This window comes from Pseudorasbora parva, chromosome 4 (genome assembly GCF_024679245.1).
Source record: "Pseudorasbora parva isolate DD20220531a chromosome 4, ASM2467924v1, whole genome shotgun sequence".
NCBI classification, from domain to species: Eukaryota; Metazoa; Chordata; class Actinopteri; order Cypriniformes; family Gobionidae; genus Pseudorasbora; species Pseudorasbora parva.
This window is the reverse complement of record NC_090175.1, coordinates 48,149,678-48,166,810: the sequence shown is the minus strand read 5'-3', so window position 1 is coordinate 48,166,810 and position 17,133 is coordinate 48,149,678. Positions and strand designations below refer to the sequence as shown.

Sequence of the window (17,133 nt, the reverse complement as noted above, 5' to 3'; positions counted from 1 at the left end):
TCTTGTAACCCTCATGGCTGAAGTATCTGCATTCATTAATGTGTGCCCTCTCATAACCGTATCTTCGTATCCTGAAGTTCTTTTGATATTCACCCCAGCTATTCTGCTGACCCAGAAAACCTGTTCAACCCCTCCACCACTTGGCGAGTTTACAGATGAAGATCTTTTCAAGGCTGAGTGGAAAAGAGTGCAAAATCTTGCAGAAACATTCTGGACAAGATGGCTCTGTGAGTATCTTACCACTCTACAGAGTAGGCAGAAGTGGCAAGACAAGAAGCCTTGTCTCAAGGAAGGCGATATTGTGTTAATGAAAGATGACCAAGCCAAGAAAAACCAGTGGTCTATGGCTATCATTGCAAAATCACAACCTAGCAAAGATAGTCTTGTGAGGAAAGTGGAGCTGAAATGTATCGGAGAAGGCATGCAGAAAACCTTTATTCGCCATATATCAGAAGTGGTTCTACTTTACTCCCCCAATATCTTTTCACTGTCACTGGCCTCACTGTTTTAATTGTTTCAGCTATCCAGCCACTAAACACTTTCACGATAAACTTCCTAAAATTAACCTTCGTGGAGTTTTTTGTGGAGGTGTTTAGCGGCTGGATAACTGGAACAACTAAAACAGTGAGGCCAGTGACATGTATGTAATAATGATTGGTGAAACATTCATGCATTTAAGGGTTAAGAAACTTTTTATTTCATGTTAACTGTTCATAGATAGTCATCTGCCATCATACCTCTTACACCAGCTCCTTTCAAAATGTCAGTAATCCAAACCAATGCTGTTCTAGATATCCACACAAAGCTGAAAGCTGTTTCTATTTGAGTACTTGACACAAGAGAATATACCATATGCACGTGTGTACGTGTTCATGTTTGTGTTTGTTTTAGTTTCGCAGCACAGCTGCAGCTCTTGTTGTCTGATTGCTCCTGCTTTCCCTCCCCTCATCCATCTTCATCTGTCTGATTACTGTGAATTTGCACCCTCTCACTTGCGTTAGAACTCCAGTCCTACAAGAAATGCGAGCATGTGTTGACACTAGTCTTGATTTCCACGGACGTGCAGATCGGTGCACAGATGGCCGCTCTATTGTATGGTATTTATGTCATGTTGAAGGGCCCAGGTTGTGAAGCTGCCATGGTGTTGTAATGTAACTGCAGCATTGTCTTGTGGCGTAATGAGGGAGCTTATTGTTTTTAATCAGGTTATTTTTGTGCGTTCATGTAAAGACCTTATTGGCTGGAGTATGTGAAAGTCTTAAGGGGACCGACTTCATCCTGCGTTATCATTGATTCCTATGCCACAATCTGCCACCTAAACACCATCTGCTCTCAATGGCACTGACATGAATGCTGATGATAGATTATTTCAGTTCATTTTTACCGCTGGTCGCTGAGCAACCTACTATTTATTATATCTTTATGCAGTAAAATGACATATTATGCACATCTTACAATATTCTGATCATGTTTTTGGGGATTTTTTTTTTTTTTTACTTAAACTTTAAGTTTAACTAAGTTCGTTAGTCTGAGCATGTTAATGTGTAAATGTGGTTAAATGTGCCGTTAAAGTTAATCTAAACCAATGAATGGTACTTTTAACAAACTCCAGTAAAATTTGTCTCCATTTTGCAGTTATTTTTGGTTTTAATGTATGATTAGGCTATACATATGTATATGCTGTTTCTACAATGACATTACATCCACACCCGTAGGTGTCAGTATAAGGCCTAATTTTACTGTGAAAACAAACTATTACTGAATTCTGGTATCGGCTTGGCATCAGTTGTTAAATAACATTTCGAAGTGTTCAATGTTTCAAGTGTTTTTATTTCAGCTGGTACAACCAAATTGTTGTGTGTGTGTGTGTGTGAGTGTGTGTGTGTGTGTATATATATATATACTGTAGTTGTACCACTTGACATGGAAATAATTTGTATTATTAAGATACCAATGGTCTGCATTTATTTTTAAAACATTTTCTTAGTCTGCTCATTTTTTCTGACATCACCTGACATTTTGGGGGTTTAAGAAAACAAAACATATTATTTAAATAAACTAAAAATGTATTCAAACTAATATAAGTGAGATATGTCATGAATTTATACAATTATTTAAAAAGACTTATTGTAATGCACTTGGACTCAAAACGATGCATGCAATTTCATTGACCCCATATATAAATATTGTTACTCTTTTTGTAATTAAACAGGATGCAGCGCTTTGTCCTGGGAGAGAGAGAAACATTCATCACCTGCTTTAGAGAAAACACAGCACAGCTTGAACAACTCTCAGCTCAACTCTCTCCAACACACCCATCTACTGGCCAACAGTGAGTATTAACTATTCACGTGCACACTCTGATGTGTGAAATTCTGTCAGTGTTTTTCTCAACCTTACGTCGTTCCAAACCTGTATGACTTTCTATTTTCAATTAATAGGGACTGGAGTTTTCAAGCTTAAAATGTACACGTGATGGCCAAGTATGGTAACCCATTCTCGGAATTTGTCCTCTGCATTTAACAAAATTAGTGCACACATATTAGGAGCAGTGAGTAGTTAACACACACATTGCAAACCGTGGACACACAACAGTAGGCAGCTATTTAAATGTGGCACCCAGGGAGTGATTGGGGGTTAGGTGCCTTGCCCAACCTTGGCAACTCAGTCATTTCCTGCCGGTATTGAGAATCAAACATGCAACCTTCGGGTTTAACAGTCTAACTCATAACTTAAACCATTAGGCCATGACTGCCTCTTCAAAATGATGCAATAGCATTAGGGCTGCACGATATTGGGGAAAAAACTGACATTGCGATATTTCGTTTTTCTGCTATACTAAATATGGCAGTTTTTTTCAGTTTTTTTCCCAATACAAATATTTAAAGCATAGCTATATGCAATAGAACAAAGCTGCAAATGAAATAAACATTGCTTTGTTTTTTATGTAAGTCTAAATGAAATAATAAAATATAGAATATCACTGCATAGTCTTCACTATATACATGAAATATAATTAATCCTTGTTACAGCTACAAAAGAGATTTTCTCTTTATATTTTGTTGTTTAATTAAAGCTAGGTTCACACTGTATAGTTTTGGCCACAATTTGGCCGCCTGAGACCAGTTTTGAGAATCCAAAAAAATCCTCTTATCCTGGGCCAAAATCTGAAGTCTTTGATCGCTAGTTTGACATGTTCGGCGACAGCCAAACAATGACCATTGCGATACAAATTTTACCTCCAACAAAATTCTGGCAGTGTCAGAAGATTTGATGCACAATCCTGTAGTGTGGCTTCTCCTACGACAACTGTCATATCCAAAAGCCAATAGGAGCGCCAAACTATATGACATAATTAGTGAGATGACAACAAACCCCCACTTGCTCCACACACACACATATTTTCCCCCATTTGTTTCTTTTCAGGAGAAGCCATGATCAAAATTAACACTAGAGACTTTTTTGTTTGCTATCGACCATTTCTATCCCACATGTAAATGCAGCTCACATTCACTGAATGTGTCACTGATTGATTATGTAAAACTCTGGATGAGTCGTCTTGCGTGCTGTTTTTAATGCGTCTGCCGTATAGTCTGACAATAGGTTAAATTGTTCTCTGATATCTAAATAGATGGTATGTGGCTTATTTAAGGTCAAAAATTGTCCAGATACAGTTTTACAGGTCCATTTACAGCCCTAGGAATTGTCCCTAGGATGTAATTGTGTGTTTTAGCCTTTTTTGGAAGGGTCATGAATATTAATGCAGAGTTCTGCTCCGATTGGCTGTTTCACTCCACTGCTGCTCAATGACAGCTAGCACATCTATACCATCCGTCATGGTAATGATTTTACAATGATAGCTTCTCAACTTTGAATCACGACCTGAACTGGGTAGCGCGTAAATATGTTATTTGTACAATAACATTACAGTTTGACAGTAGAGTACTGATTTAAAAGTCGATACATTTAGCCAAACAAAGTAATGTAGAAGCCACTCAAAATAGTCAGTGTCATGTTTACTACTCATCCGTTGCAAAATAATCATACTTCAATTCTCAAAAATGTAAATGTATTTCACAAATTGACTAGAAGCCTTGTCAAATGACTATGGATATTATTGTAATGTTGTCTTACTAAGAAACGTTTAATTTAATCTGAAATGGGTTCGACAGTCAATAAGTGGATAAAATCACTACTTACAGCTTGCAGGAATACGGTTGAAATCGTCCCTTTCTTTAGTAACAGACGCTGAGCGAATCTTGCCCCAGGTTAGAACAACTCTCCGTGGTGAAATGGGCCTAGCAAATGAACAACTTTGAATTACTTTGTTGCGGTATCCAATTGTAAATAAACATCAACCATGACTGTTGACATTGTTTTTCTGTGGGGAGGCTACGAAAAGTCCTCATGTCCCCTGCACAGCCACATGATATTTGTGTCCATTAAAGCTGCCATTTTAGCTATCGTCGCGTGACGCTTGTTTATCTGCTGAACTCCCGACGGCTGCGCACTGCGTAGTTCCGCCTGACAATGAACATGGGCTGTCATGCAAATGTTGGGGGCGTACATATTAAAGGTCCCGTTCTTCGCGATTCCATCTTTCAAACTTTAGTTAGTGTGAAATGTTGCTGTTAGAGCATAAATAATACCTGTAAAATGATAAAGCTCAAAGTTCAATGCCAAGCGAGATATTTTATTTAACAGAAGTTCCCTTTCAAAGCCTACAGCGAAAGGCCGGTTTGGACTACAGCAGGAAGTGCAGGAATGTAATGACGTCACAAGAACCGTTTGTTGACTAACGCTCCGCCCACAAGAACACGCAAAAAGGGGGCGTGGTCTTGTTGCTCTCCCATGTGGAGAAGAGCGCACATTCAGCGCTTGCATCTCCCCGTTATGGTAAGAGGCGGGACCTTTCCGGGCAAAGTGCGCTAAGCTGCTGTCCAATCACAACACGGGAAGCGCTGGCCCAATCAGAACTCGTTACGTGTTTCTGAAGGAGGGACTTCATAGAACAAGGAAATCATCAGGCCGTTTTTAGGACAGAGGAAACCAGCGCTGTACAGATAAGTAAATTGTGTGAAAAATACAGTTTTTTTACACGCGAAACATGAACTCATGTTATATTGCACACTGTAAACATAATCAAAGCTTCGAAAACACGCGGAGAATGGGACCTTTAAAGGCTTACTTCAGCGATTAGCATATTACTTTGTATCAGTAGAAACCCTGGAGTATATTCAAATGATTGTGCTTCCCCCCTCATATCCCCCTGAGACAAGAGATTTATGCATTTTATTTTTGGAAAAATTCCTCCTATGATGCAAATTGACGATATTTGCATCATAGGAGGAATTTTTGGCCAAAGACTACAGCCAGCAGAGGGAGCCATTTCCGCATGTTTTGAACCCACGCATGGGGGATGGAGATCACACTCAGAGCTCAGCTTGCAGCTGCAGGCACTCATTTAAACGAGCTATGGTGAGCAATGTAAGTCTTTTAACTTCTCAGATTAATTTCTATGAAAGTTAAGCTTGCAAAGGCATGAACTGAAAGCATGCCAGACTGAACTCGTGTTGTGAATGTATGCCGCGAGTGTAATTGCGATTACCTCAGCTCTCATCACGAGAGCTCATCAGCTCATTTATCTCCTGCAGTTAGTGCTCAGTGCTGTGATACTCACGCGGTGACTCACTCGTTATATTGAACAGACATGCTCAGTTTTTAATTGTAGTGTCTTCTCTAACTCAGTCACTGTAATCCAGTAGGTGGCTTTGGGAATGGCCTCACAGGGCAGCGAAGCATTCTGGGAATTGTTGTCTTTCATCCCCATGAGACAAAAATACATTTTCTGTCTTTTTCTCAGTCTAGAAAAAACACAGTGAAAAATAATTTCACATTTCTACTACATTAATGACCCAGTTTAAATACAGATTCATCTTCCCAAAGTACTCCTTTAAACTGACAGAACTGACACACACAAATGATAAACTTTCGCTCTATGATGGTTACTTTGCAATTAATCCGAGAATCACAACCTTGGTGCCTAGTCCGTACAAATCAACTACAATCCTGATACTGATACGTTTACTTTAACATATATGCATTTAGCAGATGCTTTTATCCAAAGCAACTTACAACTGACAGGAACGTACAGGAAGTGATCTGCCATGAAGAGGTGATGAAATGCAAAAAATGCCCTAAATACAAAGATTTGGATATTACTCAGAGTAGCAAAAACTAGAATAGGGAGGGAAAAGAGAAGGTGGAGGAAGAGTTAGTGTTTTTTACGATAAGATTAAGTGCTCATGGGAGAGAGAGAGTTTTTACCTGTCTTTTGAATAAAGTGAGTGATTCTGCCATGCGTATGGAGGACGGAATATCGTTCCACCAACCGGGAACGGTGAATGAAAAAGTTCTGGAGAGTGATTTCATGCCTCTCTGTGATGGTACCACAAGCCTATGCGGGTGCTGAGCTTGTGGTGGATCCATAAGCAAGAGTCAGAGCTTTGTACTTGATGCGAGCAGCGAGTGGTAGCCAATGCAGAGAGATGAAGAGAGGTGTTGACACACATCCTTGACATCACACATCCTGCGATTTGGCTATCGCAGATCCGCACATTGCAATATCGATGCTAAAAGCATTATGAAAGTTGTTCATATGATTAAACTCCAAGTCTAATCTGAAGGTGTTCAACAGATTTATATGATAAACAGACCTAAATTAAGTAGTTATCCCTGATTCTTTCTTCTTTGCATAGGACTGGACCTGCCCTTCATGATGATGCCCCATCCCCTGCTTCCTGTTGGACTTCCTCCCGCCTCTGTTGCCATGGCTATGAACCAGATGAACCATCTTAATACAATTGCCAACATGGTTGCCAGTGCTCAGGTGCACAGCCCCGTCTCCAGGCCGACATCTGCCATCAAGGTAGGACATGTTGTACACACTAGATACTAAAACGGACATAAATACTCCAAGAGCTCTTTTGCTGCTAGGTCATCAGGGATTGTTCAGACAGTTCTCGCTTGAGTTTATTTATTTTGAGTCACTTAAAGCAATTTGCTGGTCCACTTGGTCTAAAGGTGTCCTAATTGCTTTAGGGACTTGAGTCGAGTTGCAAAAACAGCTTGACTATTAAAGTTGTTTCACCACAAAGCTGTATCTGGAAAAAAGTTTTATTTTATCACAAATAATTTATGATGATAGGAACCTCAAACCAATCTGGCTCTCTGCTGGATTGCAGACCGACTGGGCTGAGGAAGATGTGTTGTCATGGGGGGAGAATTTATATGGGTGTGTAATGGCTTACAGGACTGAACTTTTTATTTGTATTTTTTTTATTTCAGCAAGAGTGTTTTGAAGAGAGTCCCTCTTTGACACCATCCATTGAGGGGATTGTTCCTCAGAAAACTGAGCCCTCACCTCAACAAAGCAGTTCAGTTCCCAGCAGCCCTACACACCCTTACACACACTCTCCTCAAAAAACAGGTGAGTTTACATATTCAGTAGGGGGGTCAAATTAATGAATCATATGCTGAGTAATTAATTGAATTTATTGTAATTAATCAAACTATACATCAATATTTGCTGAGTAAATCCCTCAAACGCACAAACACTACCGTTCAAAAGTTTGGGTAAAGACGTTTATAATGGTACAAAAGTCTTATATTTTAAATAAATGCTATTCTTTTGAAATTCATATTCATCAAGGATCTTGAAAAATAATCAGAAATGTTTCTTAAGAACATATCAGAATGAGTTTTGATAAATCATGTGACACTGAAGACTGGAGTAATGATGCTGAAAATTCAGCTTTGCCGTCACAGGAATAAATCACATTTTAAAATATATTCGAATAGAAAAGGGTTACTTTAAATTGTAATGTTATTTCACAATACTAATGTTTTTACTGTATTTTTGATCAAATAAATGGGGCCTTGCTGGACATAAGAGATTCAAAGACATTACAAATTATTAATGGCCCCATACATTTGAATATAGTATACCATCAACAGCACCCTAGCATAGCATATATATATATATAAAAAATCTTTCCCCCCATATGTACTTTGAATGTCAGTGGATTTATGGAGACCCAGTTATTGTGGTTAGCATCTTCATCTTGAAGTGTGATATTACTGTTGTTTCATAATATCTTGCGTATAACGTCCATAGTAAACTACATTATATGATTTACATCGAGGGGAAAAAAGCTGTTACTGTAAACTAATCAACAAGCCTTGCAATGATTCTGGTGCATTGACACAATAAGAGCACAAAGCAATATGTGTTTGTAATAGTCTGTGCTACTCAGAAACTTCTTCTTTCATTTATCTACTGTCTTTTTGTATCTCTTTTTTCTCTCTGCAGCATATGACGTTCATGATGAACAAAGGGAGACAGACTCAGCTCTGCATATGAACAGACTTTCCAACGACAGGGGTGCATTTTCTCAACATAAACTAAATTTCATTCAAAATAACGCAATTTCTTATAACATAACATTACGTAAAAGCCTCTGACCTCCTCTGCTCTCATTATAGTTCAATTATTACAGAGCCTTTATATTGTGTTTAGTTGGGTGATGTAATGGTATATTGTTGGTTGTAATGGGATATTCCAGGTTCTATACACAAGTAATCTCAAAACAATTAAAATAATAATGTGCTCATGCTTTACTACATATCATCCTGTACTAGAAAATATATAAAAAGCATAAACCGTCAGACATACACTAGGATCAGGTGACACTTAAGACTGGAATAATGATGAAAAATTCGGCTTTGCCATCAAAGGAATAAATAACATTTTAAAATATATTCAAATAGATAAGTTATATAATATTTCAGAATGTGACAGTTTTTACTCTATTTTTAATTAAATAAATGCAGCCTTAGTGAGCATAAGAGACTTCTATTTAAAACATTTTTAAAATCTTCCTGACCCCAAACTATTTTTGTTTTATTATTATTATTTGAAATATGTCTATATAGATTTTATACATTTTTATTTAAGTTTAAGTGCATGTTATCCTAGTACATCAGTTTAAACTAAATGAAAAGGAGATATTTTTTCCTTTGGCAACTATCTGAAATCAAATAAGTTTAAGATTTTTGTTTTGTTGTATTTATTAAAATTATATTCACTGTTTATTTTATTTCAAGTAATAAAAGTATACTTTAAATGGTTTTAGTTGTAGTTAACTAAAAACACCCTGGCTGAGGCTGAGTAAATGATAATAGTATTTAAAGGAAGTGTACCGGTATGTAAGATTGTGGCCAAAACTGGTACTGCAGTCAGGGCAAAACACAACATGTCCACATCAACATCAGCTGAGGACTGCAACAACAACTTTTAAATGACAATATCCTGGCCGGACTCCTGTTGTCAGTGATATAAGTATTTGAAATGAACATGATTTCTCAATGTCTAGTGACATATCAGGGCTATTTTATGATTAATTGAAATACATTTCTTACATACAGTTCCTTTAAAGGAATGGCTGAACTATTATTTTATCAGTCAGTTGATCAGATGAATTCATTTCTTTGTGTTTTTATTATTTTGCAGTTGAGCAGAATACAATGAAGCCGACAATATTTGAGAAGGTCCCAGCTCAGACGTTCCCCTCAGGCTTCCCTGCTTCCCTCCTTTTCACAGACGGCCTCTCCTCCGTGGAGACGCTGCTCACTAATGTTCAGGTATGGCCATGAAGGAGTACACACAGAGAGAGACACACGCACACATATGATACAATGTTCAACATCAATATCATTTGAACATGTGTTTCAGGGTCTGCTGAAGGTGGCTTTGGAGAACGCCCGTCTGCAGGAGAAACAGCTTCAGCAGGAGAGACGAGAGCTTAAGATGGAGCTGTACAGAGAGAGAGAGATGAGAGAGAGTCTAGAGAGACAGCTCACCTCGGAGTTACGCAGTCGAGGTAAAGTAGATATATTGGAAAATTGAAAAACCAGAGATTAACCAGTTCTATTCGATGTTTACACATGGAACTTTTCTTTTATCTTTTCTTGTCCAGCCACCATTCAGAGACGTCTGAAGAAGGAGAAGAAGGCAAAGAGGAGGTTACAGGAGGCGCTGGAATATGAGTCCAAGCGGAGAGGGCAAATCGAGCAGGCCTTACAGCAGGCCACCTCATCACATGGTGAGACACACTCACACACTCAGTGACTTTCATTCAGGCCGATAGTCTTTCAGAAGGCTTTGTCAGCTGTCGCTGTCTGTTAACACAGATCCAATCAGTTTGGACATGGAGACGGAGCGCTGCAGAAGCCCGGAGGACAACTGCTTGTTACAAGGTACTGAATTGAACTGACCCATTTTCATATGCATTTCTTATTGCAAAACAACATATTTTAACATATAATGATTTTGAATGAAGTCTCTAATGCTCACCAAGGTTGCATTTATTTGATACAAATTTGAGTAAAAACAGTAAAATTATGAAAAATTATTCTAATTTAGGATAACCGTTTTCTATTTTAATATATTTTAACATTTAATTTATTTGTGTGATGCAAAGCTGAATTTTCAGCATTGTTACTCCAGTCTTCAGTGTCACATGATCCTTCAGAAATCCATATTTTTACCATCAATATTGAAAACTAAAAGAACAGCATTTATTTTGTGTATAAATATGTCGAAGTGCTTGCTGAATAACAGTATTCATTTCTTTTCAAAAAAATATATTGATGATGAATATGATCATGATCACATTTTGAATGGAGTACTAAAATATTTAGCATTTTAATTTTTCCTTGTACAAACACATGATTATCAATACACACTCCTGTATACAGTCTGTATTTATACGGAGGGGCACGGTTTCAGCTGAGGCTTATTCAGATTTGTTGTTTTGACCTCACTTCCCCTTCCCATCAGTCTTTCTCAGCAACACCGTGTGTCACTCGCCCGTGTCCTCCAAACAGATGAGATCATCGGCTCCCTCTGTCTCAGAGCGAAACCATTAGCAAATAAACACATAGATGAATCAAAAGACTGGGGACTAATTGCAAGTTTCCTGTATAAGCAAAGCCTCACCGCATGAATATTCCAGCGCCGCCCTTCCACCCATTTATCTGTTACTGCAGCTGGCCGTTCTTGTTCTCTCCCCCTCCGTGAGACAGCTAAAGCTACATGATAAATTACTTGAATTACACCTCTTGTTAATTTTATTAAAATGGCTCCCTAATGCCGAGAAAATCTGCTAGATGTTGGCAGAGCGCTGGACTGGAAGTGTTCATTTATTCTCTAATGTCTTTTTACATGATGTGCAAAAATGGTCTGTTTTAGAGTAAAAGGGCATTTGAAATTGTGTATAATATTTTAAAAATACAAGAAAATATTTCATTTTTATTGAAACATTTTTTATTAATATTTGAATTATACAGTGTTTTAAGCTTGTTGGTTAAACATTAGGCCCACCTTAAATTAACTTAAAAATGTAATTGACAAAAGGTAACTGAAAATATTTTCTATATGGCCCCAAAATAATAATTAACAAAACATGCACTATTCAAAAGTTGGTGTTCTGTAAGATTTTTTTCTCCTCACCAAGGCTGTTTTTATTTGGTGATAAATACAGTAAACACAGTAATATTGTGAAATGTCAAAAATTTGTATTTCAAAGGAACAGCGCTGTTTTTAGAACTAGGGCTTATTCAACTTCTTTCCAACATTTAGATATGTACATGCATTGTTTTAGTTTGGCAGGGTCGCCGTTATCTTAGCTTAGCATAATAAATGGAATCCTTTGTTGTGGAAAAATGGAAAAAACAAACACCTAATTACTTCTTGTGGCCTGCATATTCCCAATGAGTACATATAGCGATGCAGATTAAGACTAGGCCATTTCCTAGGCAGATATTGACTTGGGACTATATTATGGGAAAGCACAGGCGAAGCACTGCTACTTGGCTGCAGAGATATCACGCAACACAATGCGATCGCCCAACAGCCGGAGGACGTGAGGAGGAGACCCAGTGTCTGTGCTGTGTGTTGCGAGCATAGACAGTAAAAGAAATGGACGGAGCGATCCCATTGACTTCTACGGCGTTAAGTGATGTCAGTATAGGAGCACTCACTTCCTGATGGCTGAGAGAACTGCGCAGGCTCAGACTGAGCTCGACGAGGTAGATGTGACGTGAGCCTCCTGTCTGACAGCTGTAGGTCTTCTAGTAGATGTGGAAAGGGAAAGCTGAATCACGTTCTTTAAATATTTTCTCCCGTTGCTTTTGGCTCACTATGGGCTTCTCCCCATTCTTCTCCCTTGACTTTATCAGACTTTATGTCTCCACGTCCCCCCGACTGTCTCATAGACAGTAAAAGATTGCCTGCGAGCGTCTCCTCAGGTCTATACGGTAATTTCTCAACTGTGCGAGAGAGTCGCGTTGGTTATGACGCAATAGTTAGCCTATTTTTACAAAAACAGCTTCTACGGGGCGATAGTGTAAGATAGAAGGTAACGGAGCCTTTTATGCATTGTCGTGTTTCTTTAGAAATAAACAATGGACAAATGGAGTCTTTAAACGCCTCAGATGTAAAGTTATTCACTGTCAAAGTGACTCAAAAATGAATGGGAGTCAATAAGATGCTAACAGCAGGTGATGGCTTGGTTAGCAATGGCAGCCCCTAGGGGTGGAACGCTTTCCGAGCGCTAGATTACCCCCTTGGTTGCGAGTACTGCAGGATGGATCAGCGCAGTGAAACCCCTTGGTAGTTGACACAACTGCGGGCACGCTCATTTTGATATGATGCGTTGAGCCTGGTCATTGATGGCAGTAACTTGTACCACTCACCACAACACAGACACTCTATTTCAGTCAGCATAGTCACATTTTCCACCACACTCACACCACCAGTTCGTGTTGGCTCTTTTTACCTTTGTATCCTCTGGCTGTTGATCAATCGCAAAATCAACCATGTTCATCGCCATTTATGTACTGTATGAAAAATAGCCAGCTACAGACCGGTATGTTGACGGAAGTTGTGGGATTTCATGTGTTGCGTGATATCTCTGCACCCAAGTAGCAGTGCTTCGTCTGTGCTTCCCTATAATATACCGTATTTTCCAGACTATAAGTCGCACTTTTTTTTCATAGTTTGGCTGGTCCTGCAACTTATAGTCAGGTGCGACTTGTATATCAAATTGAATTGATACTGACTGACAAGAATATACATTTAGCTACGTCTAGTCGCGAGAGGGCGCTCCATGCTGCTTCTGTAACCTACCCCTGAAAAAATTAACTGAAAACAGAAAAAACTATTACCTGAAATATAAACTTTAAAAATATTAAATATTAACAACTGAGAGACTGAACACAAAATATGCCACCCCATAAAGAAAATCCTATTCTGCAAAATACAAACTGCATGTAGTAAAATATGCAGCTGAGAACGATTCAAACCGCGTTCATCTCGCGCGACTGAGCGTTGTTCAAGCATCCATCTGTGGACTCGTTCCTTCAGCTCTGGCCATCTTGCTTTCCGTCCGCGATAATCTTTCTTGTTTTCTTCATTAGAGTTAAAGTAACCTCTGCTTTTCGCCAGTCCCTCACAAGTTTCTCACTCACTTCAAACTTTCTTTCTGCTGCTCGATTATGCACAGTGAGCGGGTGCGCACGCGCTTCTGCCCTAATGCGACTTATAGTCCAGTGCAACTCGTATATGTTTTTTTTTTTTCCTCTTCATGATGCATTTTTTTGACTGATGTGAGTTATAGTCCGGAAAATACGGTAGTCCCATGTCAGTATCTGCCTAGGAAATCACCTAGTCTTAAAGGGATAGTTCACTTTAAAATGAAAATTCGGTCATCCTTTACTCACCCTCAAGTTGTTTCAACCCTGTATGAATTTCTTTCTTCAGCTGAACACAAGGGAAGATATTTTGAAGAATGTCAGTAACCAAAGTTTAACTGGAAAAAAATACTATGGAAGTCAGTGGCTCCAGTTAATTGTTTGGTTACTGACATTCTTCAAAATATCTTCCCTTGTGTTCAGCTGAAGAAAGAAATTCATACAGGTTTGAAACAACTTGATGGTGAGTAAAGGATGGCAGAATTTTCATTTTAAAGTGAACTATCCCTTTAATCTGCATCGCTATATGTACTCGTTGTGCATACGCAGGCCACACATTTTTTTAAATCACTTTTACTCTGGACATGCTAGCTGGCAACATAGGATTCCATTCATTATCCATTCAATATTGCTGCTAAGCTAGCGGCAACCCTGCCAAACTAAAACAATGCATGGACTGAGACAAAAGTGCATTATGCATTCCTAAATGAAGAAGGGAATTGAATAAGCCCTATTTCTAAAAAACGGTGAGTGGTCCTTTAAATAATATAAAGGCAAAGCTACATTTTCAGCATCATTACTCCAGTCGTCAGTGTCACATGACCCTTCAGAAAACATTCTAGTATGTTGATTTAGTGCTCAAGAAACATTTATTTCCACAGTATCATCCCCCCCCCCCCCCCCATCCCCCCTGGTTAAACCTTTGGTTTAGTCCTCAAACCTTCCTCTTATTGTCTCCTTTTTTACAGAAAGCAGAACATACACAAAAAATCCAATAATGTACTAAGACGAGGTGAACTCCCAACGAGAGGCAGAGGATGTTCTCCACATCATGGATCATCCCTACACAAAAAACAATCAACATCCCGAATGCAGTTTCCAATGAAGAGAGGACAAGGTTTTACACAATGAGCTACGGTGGAGATCGTCTCCCTGAACCAACCGGTTGCTTCATCCACTCTTATTCCCATCCTCAAAACATTCCAGATTCCTCAGCTGTTGTTTTTCTACGTACATTGTGCTTACTTCCCCGTGTTAAGCTCTGTGGAGACGGTTGATGTCCTGTTACTTGTTTTGAAGCAGTGACATATCCCTTCAGGACACTGACCTTCAGTATAATGCCCTCAGGATGGGCTGGTGAAAGTGTAAAAAAATGAGGGAAAGAGAAGGAAAAGAGATGCATCTGGCTTGTTTCGTTCTTGTTGAAAGACTCTGAAGTTACTGGAATGTTACATTTTGTTTCTTTTCTCTCGTTTGTCCATCTTCTGGTTCTTCTGTCTATTTATCTCTCTTTGTAGATCAGTTTAGCTACTGTTCACCTGCTCTGTGCTAGTTTTCTTTTGTATGACCGAGTGTGATTTTATTGGCTTTCAGTCAGAAGGAAACACTACTGAATGTGTTTGTTCTATATTTTGAATCTTTCCTAATGAGAAATACATTACCACCACGTCATTCATTGAAAAGTTTCAAAATTCTACCTGAATGTTTCGCCCTTCATATGATATGAAAGCCTTTGGTTTGTTAAAACTTGTGGTTCCCAGGCATTTGCAGAGATTTGATTCACTAACCATTTTAGCAGGATAAAACTAGACCCTATGACCACAGAGGATATTTGGCATTTCCCCCAACATATGAGTCTTTATTTAGTCTGAGAGTTACTTAAAGAGGAAAACAGACTTCACGCAGAACAGAAGTTCCCTGCTGGTGTTGTCAGGATGAGCCTTGAGCCATCATTCCTTTAGGCATTCGAATGCTAAATGATGCCTTGAAAGGTGCAGATCGATGTCTGTCACCGCTTTGTGCACCAGAAAGAACCGACGACAAATAAACAATGCGATGCTCATGTCACCAGTGTCACCTTGTTGTCAGTGCCGTTCCTCATGAAGCAAAAGCCATCAAACGGTCCTATTGATTCAAGTCATGCAAATGAGACCCCATTAGTGCCATTATTGACACATATCAAAGTCCTCATTAACATTCAGTTTGTGGTCTTCTCATTACTGGCATTTCAGACACAGGCTAAAGTATGTCCTGTACTCATGATATTTAGAGTCTAAAAGGACCCTTGAACAGCAATTTCCTTTTCCAAACAAGGATATCATGATTCAAAGTACAGTACTGTAAACGTGGAATTGTAATATTTTTCTTTTGCATACTTCAGGAATATCACCCGAGACCATAAATCTGTGGGGACCATGAATAGATTTGAAAACAATTTACTCTGATTCAGAATTGCTCTCTAAAAATGGGAGATGACCATTTGGGAACGTGGGAAAGGTTCGGTTTAAAAACGACCGCTAGCAGAAGATAGGGGCGGAAGATAAACATACGTGTTTAGATACAGAAATGGCATCTGTTTTGCAATGAATGTTTTGTGAGAAATATATTAGTACCGTTAACTTACACAGGACTGTTGCATTTATTTGTGTATTCGGTTCATTTTTTTAGCATCCTGGATATTGTATTTTAGTTAAACACACGTTTGTGAGTCCCTATGTAAAAGGAAATTGCACAGGATATTATGTGATCACTAACCAAGTAGGCTGGAAACAAAACAAAAAATAAACAAAATGAAACCTCAAGTATGAAGAACATGATCCAACACACTGAAGAAAAATGGTTTAGCTGTTTACACTCAGAAACTGCTAGTAAATTTTACAAATAATTACAAAAAAGTTTTACATTGATATGTAATAATATTCCCAGGATGCATTGAGGGTGGCTGCTGTTTTCTCAGGGTGGTGCAACTATGACTAAAGATAGTCAGAGGCACTGATTGAATGATTTACCCATAATACTCCAAACAGAAACATGGCTTTGTTTTGTTACTCATGAAAAAGGGCCCAGCTATTTGTTTTAATGTGATTTGAAAAAGCTTGTCTCCAGTGAGTTATAGTTATTTCATGCACCACAGCCTTCAAATAAAGATACACATTGTGAAGAAAGCACTTAAATAAGACATAAAAAATGTTTGTTTAACTAGATTACCCATATTAGGGCACACTGGGATGGAAAGGGAGGAAACGCTTTGAAAGGAAATTATTAAATTCTGATTAAGTCATTGAACCCATGAACAACTTTTTTCTTGACATGGAGAGATAACAGAGGATGTTTATCCTCATCTAAAGTGACCAACATTCTACTCTTGACTTCCACCATATAGAAGAATGAGAATGTCTCTTTAAATAAATGACTGTTAAAAATAATGGATATATTTATAGACCAATACTTTTGCAAAAATGTTGAGGTCTTTGAGATTTTTTTAAAATATTTGTACCTTGTGTTTAACAAGGCTGCATTTATTGTATAAAAACTACAGTG

The 17,133-nt window shown here is 38.5% G+C and overlaps 1 protein-coding gene across 1 annotated transcript in view; it reads left to right on the top strand.

Annotated features, from left to right (window-relative positions):
• Positions 1 to 16,841, top strand: part of dachb (dachshund b) — a 52,125-nt gene extending 35,284 nt beyond the window's left edge. Inside the window, exons 4-12 of the mRNA XM_067442071.1 lie at positions 2,213 to 2,332; positions 6,759 to 6,928; positions 7,348 to 7,489; positions 8,372 to 8,443; positions 9,572 to 9,702; positions 9,794 to 9,941; positions 10,038 to 10,163; positions 10,252 to 10,317; positions 14,562 to 16,841. Coding sequence (XP_067298172.1) covers positions 2,213 to 2,332; positions 6,759 to 6,928; positions 7,348 to 7,489; positions 8,372 to 8,443; positions 9,572 to 9,702; positions 9,794 to 9,941; positions 10,038 to 10,163; positions 10,252 to 10,317; positions 14,562 to 14,599 — 1,013 coding nt within the window. The 3' untranslated portion in view covers positions 14,600 to 16,841. The remainder of the gene's footprint in view (positions 1 to 2,212; positions 2,333 to 6,758; positions 6,929 to 7,347; positions 7,490 to 8,371; positions 8,444 to 9,571; positions 9,703 to 9,793; positions 9,942 to 10,037; positions 10,164 to 10,251; positions 10,318 to 14,561) is intronic.
• The last annotated feature ends 292 nt before the right edge of the window (positions 16,842 to 17,133 follow it).